This window comes from Loxodonta africana, chromosome 24 (assembly GCF_030014295.1).
Source record: "Loxodonta africana isolate mLoxAfr1 chromosome 24, mLoxAfr1.hap2, whole genome shotgun sequence".
Classification (NCBI taxonomy): domain Eukaryota; kingdom Metazoa; phylum Chordata; class Mammalia; order Proboscidea; family Elephantidae; genus Loxodonta; species Loxodonta africana.
In genome coordinates this window covers 28,208,163-28,225,354 of record NC_087365.1, presented here as the reverse complement: position 1 = coordinate 28,225,354, position 17,192 = coordinate 28,208,163, and the positions used below count along the sequence as shown (strand labels likewise).

General features: G+C 44.1%; 1 protein-coding gene across 3 annotated transcripts in view; it reads left to right on the top strand.

Annotated features, from left to right (window-relative positions):
* Positions 1-17,192, top strand: part of STK35 (serine/threonine kinase 35) — a 48,481-nt gene that overhangs the window by 1,926 nt on the left and 29,363 nt on the right. For all 3 annotated transcript variants that reach the window (XR_010319226.1, XM_010591580.3, XM_064275878.1), the window contains exon 3: positions 12,716-13,465. Coding sequence is in view for 2 of the 3 variants with exons in the window: in XM_010591580.3 (XP_010589882.2) it covers positions 12,716-13,428 (713 nt within the window). In the remaining variant the exon portion in view is untranslated. The remainder of the gene's footprint in view (positions 1-12,715; positions 13,466-17,192) is intronic.

Here is a 17,192-nt window from a genome sequence, read left to right as displayed (position 1 = left end):
CGTCTAACACTTTTAAGATGAGTTGTAGGAGGGTGGAAGGGGTTGAGTTCTGAGTTGGTGGAAGAATTGCAGAGTCTCCTGGCTCTCTAGGGCCGCTTTTCTTTCACTCCCAAAACAAAACCAGTTTTGGTGGACCCACCCACACCCCCTCCCTGTCTGGGTCCAAATACCCAGACACCTTCCAGCTCCACTCCCAAAACTTTTGCTTCGTAGTCTACATTTTCCTCTGAGACCCTCACCCCTTCATCTTGAGGCAATCAAGCAACTTAGTTTCCGGGCAAGTCCTTTGGGGGCATGCAGACTAATAACCCCACAGGTGGGCTAGAGCTGTCACAGAACAAAACATCTCACATATTTTTCCTATGTCTTACTTTGTCGCTGGTAAGTGATTTAACTTTTAGGGAAAATGAAACTCAGGAAGGCAAGAGGACTTTCAGTCTTGGGAGAATTAATGATATTAGTTGAAGGGTTTTAACTGCAGTTAGGGAGTGCTCAGTACTCACTTGCCTTGTTCAGACTAGGAGTAGCTAAGGATCTGTTCAGAGAGGAGAGGGGGCAGTGGGCTAGAGAAGTTGAAGGAGGCTTCCTGAGGCAAAAGAATCCAGGGAAAAGGGAACTAATCTGAATCCCAGCTACGGCCTGAACACTATCCAAGATGTCTTACAGAAATGATTTTAGGTAATAATTTTAAAAGTAAACGTGACCCATTTCTATAAATGGATAAACTGAGGTAGAGAGAACATAACTTGATCAAGGTTAATCAGCTTGTAAGGGAAGTCAGGACTGACTCAAGAAGCTGTACTCTTGGCTTCCTTACAACTTCTGATAGCTTACATGATCTGAACCCAGATCTGCCTTGATGCCTGAGTCCTTTCATAGGGGTAATGGTGCCCTCCCTACCCTGAGAATGAACTTGAATTGGTCTTTAAGAATGGGTGGGGTTTTGGGTGAGATTAGATAAGATAGTTTCCGGAAATCTTGTTTGGGGTTTTTGTCCAACCTTGCTTTTTAAGGTCCCACCAACTCATTCCCACAGAACGCCTTGTCCATTTCAGGCCACTTGCTGACCGGTGGATCACGGAACATGACCATTATCATCTGAGGTTCTTTTTTTTTTCCCACCAAAATAGAGTTCCACCTTCATTCCCATCCCTGCCCCTTCCATTCTGAAAAAGCCCACCCTCTCCCCAGGGTGAATGTATTTGTTTTGAAAAGATTCCCCAGGAGATACTTTTAATCTGTCTGTACTCTGGGAGCTCTTGGCTTATTCTCAGCCTCACCATTCTCAAACTTTCTCCTCTGCTATAGTTAATGAATGGCCTGGACTTCCATATGAAGGACTTCCTTGGGGTGTGGGAATTGGCTTTGCCTAATGCTCCTCTTCTGTATTTTTTTAATGCTCCTCTGCTATCTTCAGTTCAGTGTTGCCAATCTTGAAACTTCAACTTGAGTTTGAAGCCCTCACTCCTCCTACATGTAAATACTATTCAAACTTCCTTCACATGTAGACTTTACCACAACTCCACAGTAAACAGTGGCAGCATAGCATTCTGGTTAACATGGATTTTAGGGTAAGACCTTCAGTCAGTGAACTGACTGCATGAGACATGGGGCAAGTTGTTTACTTTTATTTGTAAGATAAGGGCAAATAGTACCTATATCATAGGGTTGCCGCTGCTGCAGGTGCTTATTGACACTTACTAAATTCAGTAAGGAGGAAGTTATTGCCTCACTAAGTTTAGGCTTCATTCTGAAGCCTCTTCCATCACCCCCTTCCAGATTCACAGTATTCTTATTCCACTTTCCCAAACTTGTTTGACGGGAGGGCACATCCTATTCTATGGAATGCCCACCAGCATTCTGCAGGGGGGCTGTTCTCACGCAGCATCAAGTGACATATTCTCCCTTTGCAGACTAAAACTGAGGCCTAGAGAAAGGAAGTATTTTGCTTTAGGTCACATACTGAGTATATCCCTTTTAGTTGTTTGGAGTTTTAAAAATGTTTGAGCTTCTACTATGGTTGGGTAATGTTCTGGGCTTGGAGGTAGAGCAGCAAACAGGCGTTGCCACTGCTTGTGGAACTGACTGACATTGAAGCTTGCATGTAAAGTGTGGATTTATCAAGTGGTAAATGTTGTTAGGTGCTGCCGAGTTGACCTTGTGTACAGCAGAACGAAACAGTGCCTGGTCCCGCGCCAGCCTTAAAATCGTTGTTGTGTTTGAGACCATGGTTGAAGTTGTGTCAGTCCACCTCGTTGAGGGTCTTCCTTTTTTGCTGACCAAGCATGAGGTCCTTCTCCAGACACTAGTCCTTCATGACAACTTGTCCGAAGTATGTGAAACGGAGTCTCACCATTCTTCTAAGGAACATCCTGGCTGTACTTCTTCCAAGACAGATGTGTTTGTTCTTCCGGCAGTCCATGGTATATTCAGTGTTTTTTGCCAACACCATAACGTAAAGGCATCAATTCTTCTTTGGTCTTCCTCACTCATTGCCCAGGTGATTAAAAATACCATGGCTTGGGTCAGGCCCGCATTCGTCCTCAATGTGACATCTTTGCTTTTTAACACTTTAAAGAGGTCTTTTTTAGCAGATTTGCCCAATGTGATGCATCTTGACTGCTGTTTCCATGGGCATTGATTGTGGATCTAAGTAAAATGAAATTCTTTACAACTTCAGTCTTCTCTGTTTATTGTGATGTTGCTTATTGGTCCAGTTGTGAGGATTTTTGTTTTCTTTATGTTGAGGTGTAATCCATACTGAAGGCTGTAGTCTTTGGTCTTTATCAGTAAATGCTTCAAGTCCTTTTCACTTTCTGCAAGCAAGATTGTGTCATCTGCGTATTGCAGGTTGCTGAAATCTGTCCACCCTGGGTGGCCCTGCTGGTTTTTAAAATACCAGTGGCACAGCTTCCAGCATCACAGCAACACGCAAACTACCACAGTACAACAGACTGACAGATGAGTGGTGGTAAGTGGTAAATAGACCATCATTTTTCTTTAAGTGGAGTACAAAGACTCACAGTACCCTGCTTGTAAGTTTTCCTGACTTAAGCGTTCAAATTTAGCAGTCTTCGTCTGTCCTAGGTCCCGGGTCTATGCATGCTGATACCATTCAGTAATGTCAGAGCTGGATGGCGTCTTAGGAATAATCTTATTTAACTCTGTCATTAAACAGAAAAGTTCTTTACAAGCACCCTTTGCCCAGTCTTCTGCAACCTAGAACGATTTTGAAGTAGAACAAAAAGTACTGTATTATACTTGCCATTAAGGCTCGGCTCACCCAAATCCACATACTCTTATTCCTACTGTGGTGTTGGGGGCAGAAGGATACTGTTTGTTGTGAAGGAACTTACATTTGAAAAGTTTGGGGTTGTGTAGATGACTTATATGCTATTCAAGGTCACTGGAGGAAGTGGCAGGTTGGTTCATTAACAAGAGCTTTGTACAGAATTAAGAGAGAATCTGGAGAAGGCAGCCTTGACCAAAGGGTCCCTCAGGCCATGAATAGATGGAGAAGAGAAAGTGGAACCTCTTTCACCATTGGGCCAAATAGAGAGTATTTTCCACCTTCAGCCTCAACTCTCTGTTGAATACACAAGAGGCATTTGTATAGTCTCAGCAAATTTTTTGATATATAAATAATCCAGTATCAAAAAGAAAAGGGAAGCTTCTTGAAATACTGGTCTTGGTCTTATTTACCTACGATAGACTTCTATGTCTTGTGCCCTTCTTCCTCTCTGAACATAGACCGGACAAGTCGTACCCAGAAGCAGTATGTAGCAAGTGGAAACTCTAGACAGTCAAAAGAGGTCTTAGGTTTCTGCTAGGTCCTTCTATTTCACAGGGAAGGAAGCTGAAGACCAAAAAGGTACAGCACTTCCTCCAGATGAGTTAGAGGCAGTACTCAGACCAGCCTCCCAGGCTTTTTAAAAGCAGATTATCAATCCTATAAGTTATTTTGTTGGTTTTGATGTGTTTAACTTTTAAGAACTTTTGTTCAACTAAAAATGAAGGGTTAAGGCATCAGCAGTTTGCCTTTATCCCCTTGTTGCCATTGCTAAAGGACATTGTCCTCACCCACTTAAGTCAAAATTCGCTTAGAAGGCAACAGGCAAGCCTGAGCTGATTGTCAAGCTCAGAAATTCTGGCGCTGTCTAACTTAAACACTGATCATTCTGACACATGGCAGCAAGTGAGGACCAAAAAAAAAAATCCAGAGCAGTTCTATCTCATGAAACTGAATAAGTAGAAAGTTTGGAAGAGCTAGGAGCCTAGCTTATTGCTGACTTGGTAAGATACTTTTTCTGCATTGGCTATTGTTTGATGTTTGCTATACTGAGATACTATTTGGTGGCTTGAGTTGGGTGGGAACCTCGGGTGGACGGTGCTTGAGATGGGAGGTGTCTGCCTGTGGGCCAATGCTGAATGGCCACTGTGAGCCAGGCACTCCCCGCAGAAGAGGCTGCACAAGTTTCCCTCACAAGGGGCGTAGAAGACACATGCCCAGATGACCACAATGCAAGGTCACAAGTGGTGGCCATCCTAGAAAGCAGCACAGGGTTGTCTCCAGGAGTTTAGTTAGAGGTGTGAGGAAGCAACAGAATGTAATCAAGCAAGGCTTCGTTGAGCAGGTGGAATTGGACCTAGTCTCAACAAATAGACTTTCAAGCACAGAGAGAAAGCTAATGTGGGGAGGGAGACTACGGTCCTAGCAATGAGTTGGCAAACTCCCCCAGGCTTATTGAGTGCCTGCGAAAACCTCAGGGCATAGGGCAGGGCAAGGCCATCCCTGCCTGTGCCCCTAGAGGGCAACTCTGAATTCTCTGCTGTAGGTTGGGGCCTGAATGTTTAGCGAACCCCTTAGTAAAGAGCCAGAGAGCTGGATGGTGCTCTTTGGCTACTCTGACATAGATAAGAGGTAGCGTCAGGGCCCTGTAACTAACAGGAAAAAATAAAACGCTGGGCTTGGAGGCAAAAGTCCCAGGTTCACCTTGTTAATAAGAGTTAAAACTTGCTGATTGCTCTGGGCAATCAGCTGTTCTAAAGGTTTTATTTTTAGTCCTCGCAACCACCTTTTAAAATCAGTACTGTAATTATCTTTCTTTTATAGATGAGGTGACTGAAGCACCAAGGTTTACAAAATGGCCCGATGTGAAACAGCTACACAAACAACAGCCAGATTCAAGCCTAGGCATTCTAACTTGAGTTTACTCTCTGAGCCACTGATGCTCTGTTGGGACAAGTAGCTTAACTTCTGGGTTTCTCTGTTTTTCTTGGTTGCAAGATGGGCATAATTATATTTTACGCTGCATTTATAAAACTCAGGAGGGCTGATAGAGATGAGGATAGCTGAGATACTAACCAGCAACCACTTATTTTTAATGGTGTATTCATCAGTGCTGTGGCCCTTATAATTTCTGCTGGTACTTTCCCAGTGTCTCAGCTGCCAGGGAAAGGAGCTGCCTCCTTTCTAACCTATTCGAATGCCTTGTGGCTACCATGAAGACCTCTCTTTTGCTACTGACCAACCGATTGCACCTTCCTTTTGTGTGCATTGAGGATTTTAGATGCCAGCCCCAGGAGGTAGAAACAATCCTTATATGAGAGCTTTGGTTAATTGGGGTTGTATTGGGTAAGACCTTTGGTAGTGCAAAGTCTTGAGAAGAGCTTAGCTTTCTAGTACAGCATCGGTTCATTTTCAACTCAAATTCAGCCTTTAGTGATTTCCTTAGAGCCAGGAGACCTTCTTAGTGACTCAATTCTAGATCCCTTATCTGTCCACGGTTGTCTTAAACCTATGTATTCTGCATTCCCTACTGCCAGGACTTTCCTTGTTCTTTCTCTTTTTTTAAAACCTCTCCAGCTAACGAGTTCTCATCTTGATTCATTTCACCCAATTTGTGAGCACCTACTGTGTGTGAGGTGTGCTGTGGGGAACCCAGAGACTTGATCTGCCCCACTGTGAGTACCAAGTCTGGTGGGAGGATGGATACAGTACAAAAGCTGCTGCTTCACTGCAGCTGAGAGGTGCTCTGGGGGAAGTAGTTGCTAGGAATGTGGACGAAAGTTGGAGGAGGGAAGGATGAATTGTTAAAGGGTAAGTCAGAGAAGACCCTGGGAAGAGGTAAGGCTTAGGTGTATGGCAAAGCCCAGAACATACAGAAAGAGAAGGTTGAGCTGGGATTGCCATGGGTTACTCCCATTCCGCATGGCCAGTAGACTCTGCGTTTTAACAAGATCCCTGTGGTGTTCCAAGTTGTAATAGCTGGCCTTTCATAGTATTTTCACATTCAGCCTTATTTAATCCCCTCCCCGGTGATGTTGGTTTGGTGCTTTTTTGTGACCTAATGTTACAGACCAGAAAATCAAGCTCCATCAAGGTCAAGTGACTTGTCCAGTACCACACTTAATGAAGGGTAAGGGTCTAGATTTACATCCAGGTGCACTCTCCACTTCCCATGTTCTTGACACGCTGTGTTATGGCCATATTGGACAACTGCCAGGAGTGTCCAGAGACCTTAACATAATTAACACCTAGTAGTTGTCTGCTGAGTCTCCCTCCAGGCACAGTGCAAGGTGTTTCATGTCACAATTAAGTCTTACAACAGCCCAGCAATGTAGGTGTTTATTCCCAGTTTATGAAAAATGAAACAGATTTGTGGGGTCTTAGAAGTTTGTCCAGGCTCACATAGCCATGTAGGTGGAAGAATGGGGGTGATGCTGACCCCATAGCCGTTTTTCTTTGTAATATGTCTGCATGTTCATAATTGGCCTCTCGGCCTCTGTAGGACACTCCCTCTTTCCCTGCCAGCTGCTGCGACAGGTCGACTCCCTAGAGCACAGTGACATTTGACTGGTCTCATGAAGTGCTGGGAACACATCCTGCAGTGTTGATGCCGTACTCAGCCTCCTTAGTAACATGACGCAGCCCAGGATCACTTTCTGGGACTAGGAGCTTGGTCTGTATCCTCATCTTCCCTTGGGAAGACACGCCGACGGGTCTTTGGTCCGCGCCTCTCAGGACTGATCTTCAGCTGAGCCGCTTCTTTACAGACAGTGTTTTACTGTACAGTTCTTAACCAATCAAAAACAAGAATGGCTATAGCCATAACTTATTCAACCTTCGTTTTTCTGGGTTCCCCTCTAATCTTTTTTCTTAAAGTCTGTAATTTTATATTCTACTTTTTTTTTCCCCACTTCACATTAAAACATGCTTATGGCATGTTATGTGATCTGTACTTTTTTGACTTTCTATTTAAGTAAATTTTTGTTGTAGTGTAGCAATACCATAATTAACCGTTCCCTGTTCTTGGACACTTAAATTGTTTCCAGTTCTTCACTTCTACTGTACTGTATGGAAGACCAGTTCTGGGTGTTTTTGGTGTTGGTGGTGGCTTTTGTTTTGTTTTGTACTCTTAGAATAAGTTCCTGGAGTGGAATTCTTGTGTCAAATGGATTGAGCATTTTTAAGACTTGCAATACATATTGCTGAATTGTTTTCCAAAAGAGTTGTCCTGTTTGTGCTGTCATTCCAGTCCCACTGAAGTAAACGGTAATCTGCATGTCGTGTGGGTAGAACGGCAACGCTAGGGACTTGATGAACATTTAACTCCTTGGGGCATACCTGCGAGTCTGCTTACAGGGAGCTCGTGTCAGAGTGGGAAATAAAATATCCAGGTGTTAAATTCTGCTGCTGGTGCTGAAAGGCAATAGTAGAGCATCAGAGCTAGGAATTCAGGCTGTGGAGACTCCTGAGCCCTGCCCTTAACTAGCTGTGAGGCCATATTTAACCGTCTGAGTTTCAGTTTTCTGACCTGTGAAAGGGGATAATAGTACCTGCCTCATCAGGTTGTTGTAAGGGTTAAATAATGAATTAATCTCACAGGCACTTTACAAACGCTTATTAACTGCCATTGAAAGGAATTATCATCTAAATAAGTAGGAGCTTGGAGTGAGAAGAGAAGATTGGATGGAGTACGCTCTGAATTTGTCGTTTATACATATGACATGTGATGAGTTCCTAAATGTGATTGATTTTAAACCTCCCAAACCTTTCTGCCATCTCCTTCTCCTTTGCCAGCAGTGCCTGCCTTGCTAGCCCTTACTTTCCTGGGTTTCAGGACCTCCTGATGGGTCTCCTGGTTGCTAGTCTGTCTTCCACCTGTCTTCAACTCCTGTTGCCCCAGAGGGAACTTGTTTCATTGATTCTAAGACATGCTTTTTCACATGTTAACATCTTAGAAATCAGAAGTTGACTTAGTCAGTAGTATGTCATAGTTTCGTCAACAGCCTGTATGTCTTCAAACTGATGCTTTCATAGATTCTGTGATAATATGAATACATCAAGAACTTAATTACTTCTCATTTCTTTTAGTCTAAAGTCAGGTCTTTAGTTTACATACATCTCTACAATCCCAGCTTCCCCTCCAGCCCCATTTCTACCCATTTCCTGCTGCTTCTCTTCTGTTGACCTCAGACCTGCTCACACTGCTCTGTGCTTGTGGGCTCCCTCTCTCCATCCTGGGAGACCCAGCTGAAGGGCCACTCTCGTAGTTATTAACTTGCTTTCTCTCATCCTGCACCCCCCACCCCCGGCAGAACTGTGTCCTATTCCTTGTTCTCATAACAGTTGTCATTCTGTACCTAAATACCAGAAGCCTTTACAAGGGCAGAGACTCGTAATTCACTTCTCATCTCTGTCTGACAAACATTGCATGTTCAGGAAGTGTCTGAAGAGAATTGACTAGAACCTGAAAATCTGATTTCTGAAGGAGGCTTGGGAATAGGCTTATAAATGTCTTTTCCTGGAGGTGCCTGTCTTACCAAAGCTCTTGCAGTGTTATCCTTATGCTGAGCCTACTGGCTTCAAGTCTCTGAATAAAGCAGGCCACATTTTATTGGGATACTTCAACACGACTTTTATTTCCATAGTAATAAAACTTTAGACCCCTGCTTGATTTTTCTCAGCATTTTTTCTATTTACCTGTGAACTGTGGCATATGGTATATTTTGAAGTATAGAACTTATTTCCTGGTCTCCTGGCTATCAGATTTGAGGGAGAGGTAGTAAAACTACCTCGAGGGTGGGCCTCCTGTGCAAACTTAGGCCTCTGTGAACTAGGAGACTGTGTTGCCTGTTGGGAGGACTTGGCTGTGGAGGCTCATATCCACCCAGCCACTCATGGCAGTGGTCTTGGGTAAGTTACTCTTTCTCAGCCTTAGTTTTCCCACCTATAAAACAGAGTCCCTGGTGAAACATACCAGCATTTTTCATGGTTAAGTAGAAGAGTTAAACCATGGGCTACAAATCAGAATATATGATCTTGTTGAATAAAAACTAAAATAGATACAAGACTAGGCCTTGATTGGTCCGAGGAGAGCAGTTACCTGGGAGGTCAGGCAAGTGTAAAGTAGGGGACGTTCAGGCTGAGCCTTACAGGATACCTTCAGCTGCACCTGCAGAGGGAATGTTTTAGATAGAGGGATCACCCCAAATAAAAGACAGTGGCTGGCCTGACTAATACATGGGTTTTAGCAGTTAAAGCCTGGCAAATGGGATATCTTAGAGGGGGATCGCGCACCTTTCATTTTTCAATCTAAATTTCACTGACCCTTGTGTAGGCTTGGGCATTTGTCAGTTGTATCCATCTTTTGCCTAATACGAGAGCTGTATTCTGTGACCTTTGGCACTTAAGATTTTTGAAATCAGTGACTTCCTAAGACTCAGTTTGAGGGGAGGGAATGGTGATGTTAGTAGTGGCCAGTGAGTGATTCCCTCAACGGACTTTACACTGTGCAAAATGTCTTTCACATCTGTGACTTAATTCACAGTAATCATGTGGTGTGGGTGTCATTCTCTCATTCGACAGACGAGAAAACTGAGGCAACAAAAAGACTAAGGCCCTGAGAAGTTCAGGGATTTGCCCAAGATTCTAGCCATCTTTCCCCATACTCACTGTCATGTTTTTCTTTTAACTGAGAAGCCACCAACAACCCAGCAGGCAGAGTTGGGACCTGAACCCAGACTGCTTGCCTTCTGGTCTGCACTCTTGCTGTTACTTCACCCTGGCTTGCCTTTCCACCCAGGCACATCAGATGCCTGGTACAGCCCAGGCACTGTCCACAACTCCCCCCTCGCTCTTGCTGTGAGGCAGCTGATAGGCCCGATAGGCAATGTGCCCAGAGGAAAAGGCTGGAATTCTGACTTGCATCTTCTGTTGTCTAGTGGGCAGCTGGGGACTCCAGTGTAAAAACACATGCTCCAGCTTCTCAGGAAGTTGATTTTATGAAATAAGCCGAAGGCCCTGGCCTATGCAAAGAAATACTTTTGTCTCTGGGACAAATAGCAGCTTTCCCCAGTTTTCCATTCTGTCATGCTCACCAATGCTGTGTCTGGTTCTGAGAATGCTTCTTCCTGTCCAGTGTTTTCCTTTCAAGCAACAGCCCCCTCCCTTAGTGTCTCCTGAGCTTAGCTCACTTCCCCCAGAGCAAGCTCCTCAGGCCAGGGGTCCCATCCACCCCACCCACTCACTAATGTAGGGCACATTTTTATCCATTTTTCCCTTTCCCTGGAATCTCATAACCTAGACTTACACTATGCAGTCTGTTTTGCAGACTTGTTGTCTTTTTAACTTAAGTTGCCATAGTTACCAGCTTTGTAAATAAAATAATCATCGTTCCCTACCCCTTACCTCCCACCGAAAGTTTCATGTTTTCTGGTGAGGCTTTTCCAAAAAGAATTTGATGGCTTTTTTATCTTTTCCTTTCTGTCTCTACCACCAGTAAACATTTCTTGCTTTGGTTTTTTATGGGTCTTTAGATTCTAGATGGGTTTGGGCTTCTGATTGCTGCATCATTTTGTAGTGCCATTAGGTAGAGAGCCTCTGCCCACTCGGAGCCATTGACCTAGAAAGAGGATTATGAGAGAACAACTGATTTTAAAAGCCCATCTGCTCTAAACTGGTTCTACCTGTATTATTTGACTGTGAGTAATACAAACAAACACATTATATAATTGCAGAGGAAGTGAGGGCTGTCAGATCGTGGTCAGAAACCCAAAGCTTTTGCCCTTGTCCGTGATGTCATTTTCTTGGCTCCATCTACAACTTCCAAACCACTGGCTTTGATAGGCTGTGTGCCTGGGTAATTTCAGGTACATTGGAATGCCATCCCGATCACTAGTTCTCTTTGTAATAAAGTAGAGTAAATGACTTATAAAAGGGGCCCTCTGGTGGTGTCCATAGGAGGAGGTGCTGACCTCATTTTTGGTGGAATGGAGACACCATCTTGTCTTCTGGCTCTGGCTCAGTCAGGACTAATCCACGTGACCACCCAAGGTGAGTCCCTGAGCTCGCAGACCCAGTCTTCATCAGCAAGATGAGACATCTGCCTACTTACACTTACCTTGTGGGGTGGTTGTAATTGTCACATAACCTCTGTGTAAGAGTTCAGTGTGCTGTTAATTGCTTTCTAAAGAATATTGGGACTTGATTGGAGATGCCAGTCACAGCTTTTCTGGAGTCTCTCGTTCAAAAGGAAAGGCTTTTGGAAAGGCATATCTGGAGTTTCAAGCCCACATAACTTGATTCCACCTTATGCTTCCTACTTTGGACTCCGCTGTTCCCTCACGGCCTCCTGTCTATATCTCTCTGGTCCGTTTCTTCTTATGTCTCATTATCCGTTTCATCTTTTGCTCCAGAATTCCCTTCTTGCTTCTCCTTGCTGATTCACTTCCTCTCCTTCAAAGGGTAACTCAAGTGCTGCCCCTTCTGACTCCTGCACCCCTGGCAACTCCTGCCCACTCTTCACTGTTAGTAGAAATTTACCTTGGTGCCAGGCATACAACCACTGATGACATGTCAGCTTGTGATGGTTGCTGTTGTAGATATCTGTTATCTTCTTGAAACAAAGCTTCGTAGAGATGGGTGGATGTGATATGTACCTGGGTTAGCAGAAAATACTCATGAGTTAGAGTGTGTCTCTGAAAAAGACAAAGAAAATTCTGGTGCTATTCTTGGTGCAGTAACAAGAATCATTATACAGGTCAGGGAAAAAGGGGAGGAACGTCATTTGCCTGGCTTGGAGTAATAGTGAGTGATGCTAGTAACGTACGTTTGTACAGTCCTTTACTGCCACAGCCTTTTCACATGCTTTGCCTTGTTTCATCTTCCCAGCAGCTTAGGGAGGTGTGGGTGGTATGATGCTGCCTGTTGGGAGACCATATAATGAACCAAAAGACTTCACATTCAACTGGATTCGAATCTTTTAGATCTAAGTCTGACCCTCAGGTTCTTCATTTTGTAAGATTGGGATATTTCCTCCTTCACAGAGTGGTGATAAAGTCTTCACCGAACATAAAGTGCGAATGCAGGCACTTATTAAGTGGTTACGCATGACCATTTATAGGTGAAACAGCAGAAATATAAGCAAAGGAGAACTAAGTCACAGTAAAACCAGAGTTCCCACCTAGGCATTTTTAATTCCAAACCCCAGGTGCTTAACACCAGTCCCTGCTGCCTGTGTCATATCTCGACACCCTCTGTGTGAGTGAGAGAAGGGCCCAAGTGTGTAGAGTTGGGTCAGTGCCAGTTGTGCTGGTCTTAGAGTAATTGTCTACCACCACCATCACTGCCTTTAATACACTGCATTCCTTTAGTCTAAAAGTGGTGTGAATGAGTCCATCTCAAACGCTTTCCTGTCTTCTTTTCATTTAGGGGAAAGGATCCTGGGTTATGCTGAGGAGCCCTGCTATCTCTGGTTTGTCATGGAGTTCTGTGAAGGTGGAGACCTGAATCAGTATGTCCTGTCTCGGAGGCCGGACCCAGCCACTAACAAAAGCTTCATGCTACAGCTCACGAGCGCCATAGCCTTCTTGCACAAAAACCACATCGTGCACAGGGACCTAAAGCCAGACAACATCCTCATTACAGAGCGGTCTGGCACCCCCATCCTCAAGGTGGCAGACTTTGGACTAAGCAAGGTCTGTGCTGGGCTGGCCCCCCGAGGCAAGGAGGGTAATCAAGACAACAAAAATGTGAATGTGAATAAGTACTGGCTGTCCTCAGCCTGCGGCTCAGACTTCTACATGGCCCCTGAAGTCTGGGAGGGACACTACACAGCCAAGGCTGACATCTTTGCCCTAGGCATTATCATCTGGGCAATGATAGAACGAATCACTTTCATTGACTCTGAGACCAAGAAGGAGCTCCTGGGGACCTACATCAAACAGGGGACCGAAATTGTCCCAGTTGGTGAGGCGCTGCTAGAAAACCCAAAGATGGAGTTGCACATCCCCCAGAAACGCAGGACTTCCATGTCTGAGGGGATCAAGCAGCTCTTGAAAGATATGTTAGCTGCTAACCCACAGGACCGGCCTGATGCCTTTGAACTTGAAACCAGAATGGACCAGGTCACATGTGCTGCTTAAAATTCAGGGCGAAGCATCTTGGGTGTTTTTAAATTAGGTGAGTACTTGCCTTTTATTCTACATGTGCACTCACTAAACTGGGTTCTTCATCCTGGGCCCTGGGACTGGGCCCCATCAAGCTGGGAGGAAATGCACGGCTGAAGGGAACTCAGTGCTGATTAGCAAAGATCCCCTCTCCCCCATCCCTCAAGTCTCGACGAGGAGATATTTAGGATTATTTGAGTATAAGTTGGAAAGCCTAGAGAAGTCTTCTGAGAGGAGGTTGCATTTGAGCTGTGTCTGTTATTTTTCTTAGAAATACTTTTCTGATGCTCAAATAATAAATGCTCACTGTAGAAATGTGCAGAAGAGGTACAGGCACTTTCTCAGAAAAGTTGTCTTCTCTACTCACTTACCTACTTCATAGGTCAGTTCATAGGTAAGTGCAGTTTTGTTTCCTCTTTTCACCCAACACTACCCTGAGCATCCCCCCATGTCATTATTTCTTTGAAAGAATGGCTTTCAATGATTGTGTAATATTCCATTGTATGTACTACCATGTAACCATTCTCCTACTTTTTGATAACATTTTGGTAGCAGATTTTAGGTATTATGAAGGATGTATTAGTGCATATTCTTATATGGAAATCTTTGCTTATGTAATGGATTTTTCGTGGGCTTTCATTTGTGCTAGGCCCTGGGGTGAAGGTGGTGAGCAAAACCAGAAACTTTCCCCGTCCTTTGAATTTTGCAGTTTAGCTGGGAAGACAAACATTAATCCATATTTATCATAGTTGTTTTATAATGAAAAAGAAGAGGTATTAAGGGAAATTAATTTTCAGAGGATACTCTCTAGAGAAAGTGATAATTAAACTAAAACTTGAGGACAGTTAGGGACTTGGGGACCGGGGAGAGCTTTTCAGGCAGAAGGACTAGCCTCTGCAAAGGACCTGATGCCACTGGGAGCCTAGCACATCTGAGAGACCAGACTAGTAAGGAATGTAGACATGGGAGATCAGGGAGCACAGGATCCTGCCAGGCTGAGGGAACCAGTGTGCCCAGAGGTTGAGGTGGGAAATTCAAAGATGAACACTATGAACAGCAGCAGTGGTCAGACCAGAGTCTGAGGTGTGAGAAAGGGAGATAAGGTCAGAAATGAGGTGGAACATGGAATCCTGGAATTTGGCTTTGACTTAGCCATTTGGGAGCCATCTGAGGGCCAGAGCAGAAGGATGATAGGACAGCTCTTGCATCATTAGGAAAACCATTGGTCTTTCAGTATATACGAGCTGTATTAGAAGAAAGTTTGTGGACTGGGAGACTCATTTTTTTATTCACACTAGCCAAGAGATGTTGTGGAAGTTGCATAGCACTGAGAATAGAGGAATGCCTGGATCTTCTGGGAGAAGCATTGGCAAGACAACTGGCTAGATGTGGAAGGTAGAGGAAGAAAAGTAATGGACGTAGTGGGCTAGTGTGTTAGTCAGATTTGAATTGTTTTCCTGAACAAGGATCCCCAGCCTTGTTTTGTAGAAAGGGAAAGGAAAAGAACATTGACCACCGTATATGCTAGGTATTTCCACACGTACCATTTTGTTTCATCTTTACAACATGGCAAGGAGCTCAGTCATTTTCCTCAGTGATCCTACCTAATTTAAGGTCACATGTATCTTATTCATGCCTTCCTCCTCCTTCCCATATCGTATATGGCAAGCTGGAAATAAGCCAAAGCCTGGAGATGAGGTGATGGGGAGTAATGGTGAGACCAATGGCCACAAAGAAGGAGCCTCGGGATCCCATCAGGAACAGGACCCTCTGTCACCTAGGTGGCCTTTTCTTTCAGCACCCTCAAATTTCTAGTTAGAATTGGTTAATAAAGTTGACCTGGGTTACATCTATCGTGTTCTTAGTGAATTTATGAACTGAGTTGCTAGGTTTAATTCTTCCATTCTGCAAACATTTATTGAGTACCTTCTATGTGCCGAGCCAACTTGTCCAACTGCCCAGTGAGTGAGAAAATCGTACCCCAAAGATTTGGGGTAGTACCATGTTAAGAAGCCAGAAACGGTGGACTCAGCAGTGTTCTAATTGTATTTTGTGCTGTCACTTCCCATTCCATCTCATCATCTCCGCTTTCGAAAGACCTAGAATTGGAGTTTGCCCTAGAGTGGGAAGAAGTTACCATTCAAAGAGGGGCCTGAATTTGAATTAAGATTATGGGGTTACCACAACTAAATGAGACCAGGGCTCCCATTTGGACCTCTACATTGGGATACATGCTATTTTACAGGGTAAAGTTCTAGCTAAATAGGAGTGGTTCCTTTGTCTAGGAAAAATGGGGTGACTTGAGAAGAGAGGAGAAAAGATTAGGAACTTGGTTACTGGTAAGTGTCTCAGGCTGTTTGGTTAATTCATTTTGTGGCTCTGACAGTTAATCACTATAGTACCTGGTCAGTTGGTACCAGTTTAGCCTATCTGATGCTGTCCTAGCTGGGCACCTAGAATTGTGGGTCTGTATGACAGGGAGCCATACTTTGTGGTGTCAGAAGCTTTAAGCCAGTTGTGGTGTAAATGAACTGTACCTGGCACTTCGTAGAATCAGAGGCTTGAATTGGGAGGGATCATTGACCAATCCTCCCACCCCCAGCGGGCTTTTTAGATGGAGAAACTAATTCCATTTATTCATTCAACATTTTATTGAGAAACTATTGGCCAGATATTGTTTTAGGCATGGAAGATGAATTAGCAAACAGAATACAAAAATTCTCGCCCTTGTAGAACATCTTCTGGGGAGACAATTAACATGAGTAAATTATTTTAACATATTAGAATGTAGTTAAGTGCTATGGGTGGTGGGGGCGGGAAGTGTAGGGTAGGGTAAAGGAGGGAGAATGCTGGAAGGTAGGTGATGGAAGTATTTTACTTTTAAATAGAAGAGATCAGGGCACGTCTCCTTGAGACAGTGACATTTGAGTAAAGGCTAGGAGCTTGAGGAAGTGAGTCATGAGGGTTTCCCAGACAGGGAACAGTCAGTATATTGGCCTGGAGTCTGGAGCAGAATGAACAAAGAGAGTATAGGAAAAGAAGCTAGAGAGGTAACTAGGAGTCAGTTAGGTAAAGGAGGTTAGCTTTTATTCTTGGGTGAGATAGGAAGTCATTGTTGTCAGTTGTGTGGTACCTGATCTTTTGAAAGGATAACCTTAACTGCTGTGCTAAGAATAAACTGTAGGGGGTAAGGGTGGAAGTAAGGGGATAAAATGGGAGGCTACCGTAATAATCCAGATGAGATCATGGTGGCTTGGGAGGGAGGTGATGATTGGATTTTGGGTGTGTTTCGAAATCGGCCAACAGGACTTCCAGCTGGACTGGATGCGTGGGGTAAAAAAGAAAAGGATCAAGGATGACTCCAAGGTTTCAGCCTAAGCAATTGGAGATAGAGTTGCCATCAGGTGAGTTGCGGGGAGGCATAAGTTTGGCTGGAGAAAGTTAGGTTTTAATCATCTGCAAGTTATAATGCCAATTTAGAATCCATGTACAGGTGTAGAGTAGGCGGTTGGATGAATTTGGAGTCGAGAGGTAGGGTGTACAGCCTTGCATGTTTATAGTAAACACACTTGGACCAGCATAATAAAGAAAAACCCAATAATGTAGGATTGTGGCTTTCAGAGCAAGGTTTAAGTCAGGGCTAAGTGATTTTGTTTGTTTTTTTTTTTTTGTAAAAGTGGGCAGGAAAGATGGGATTCCCCTGAGAAACTCATGGCCTAATGGAAAGTGTAGTTCCAGGA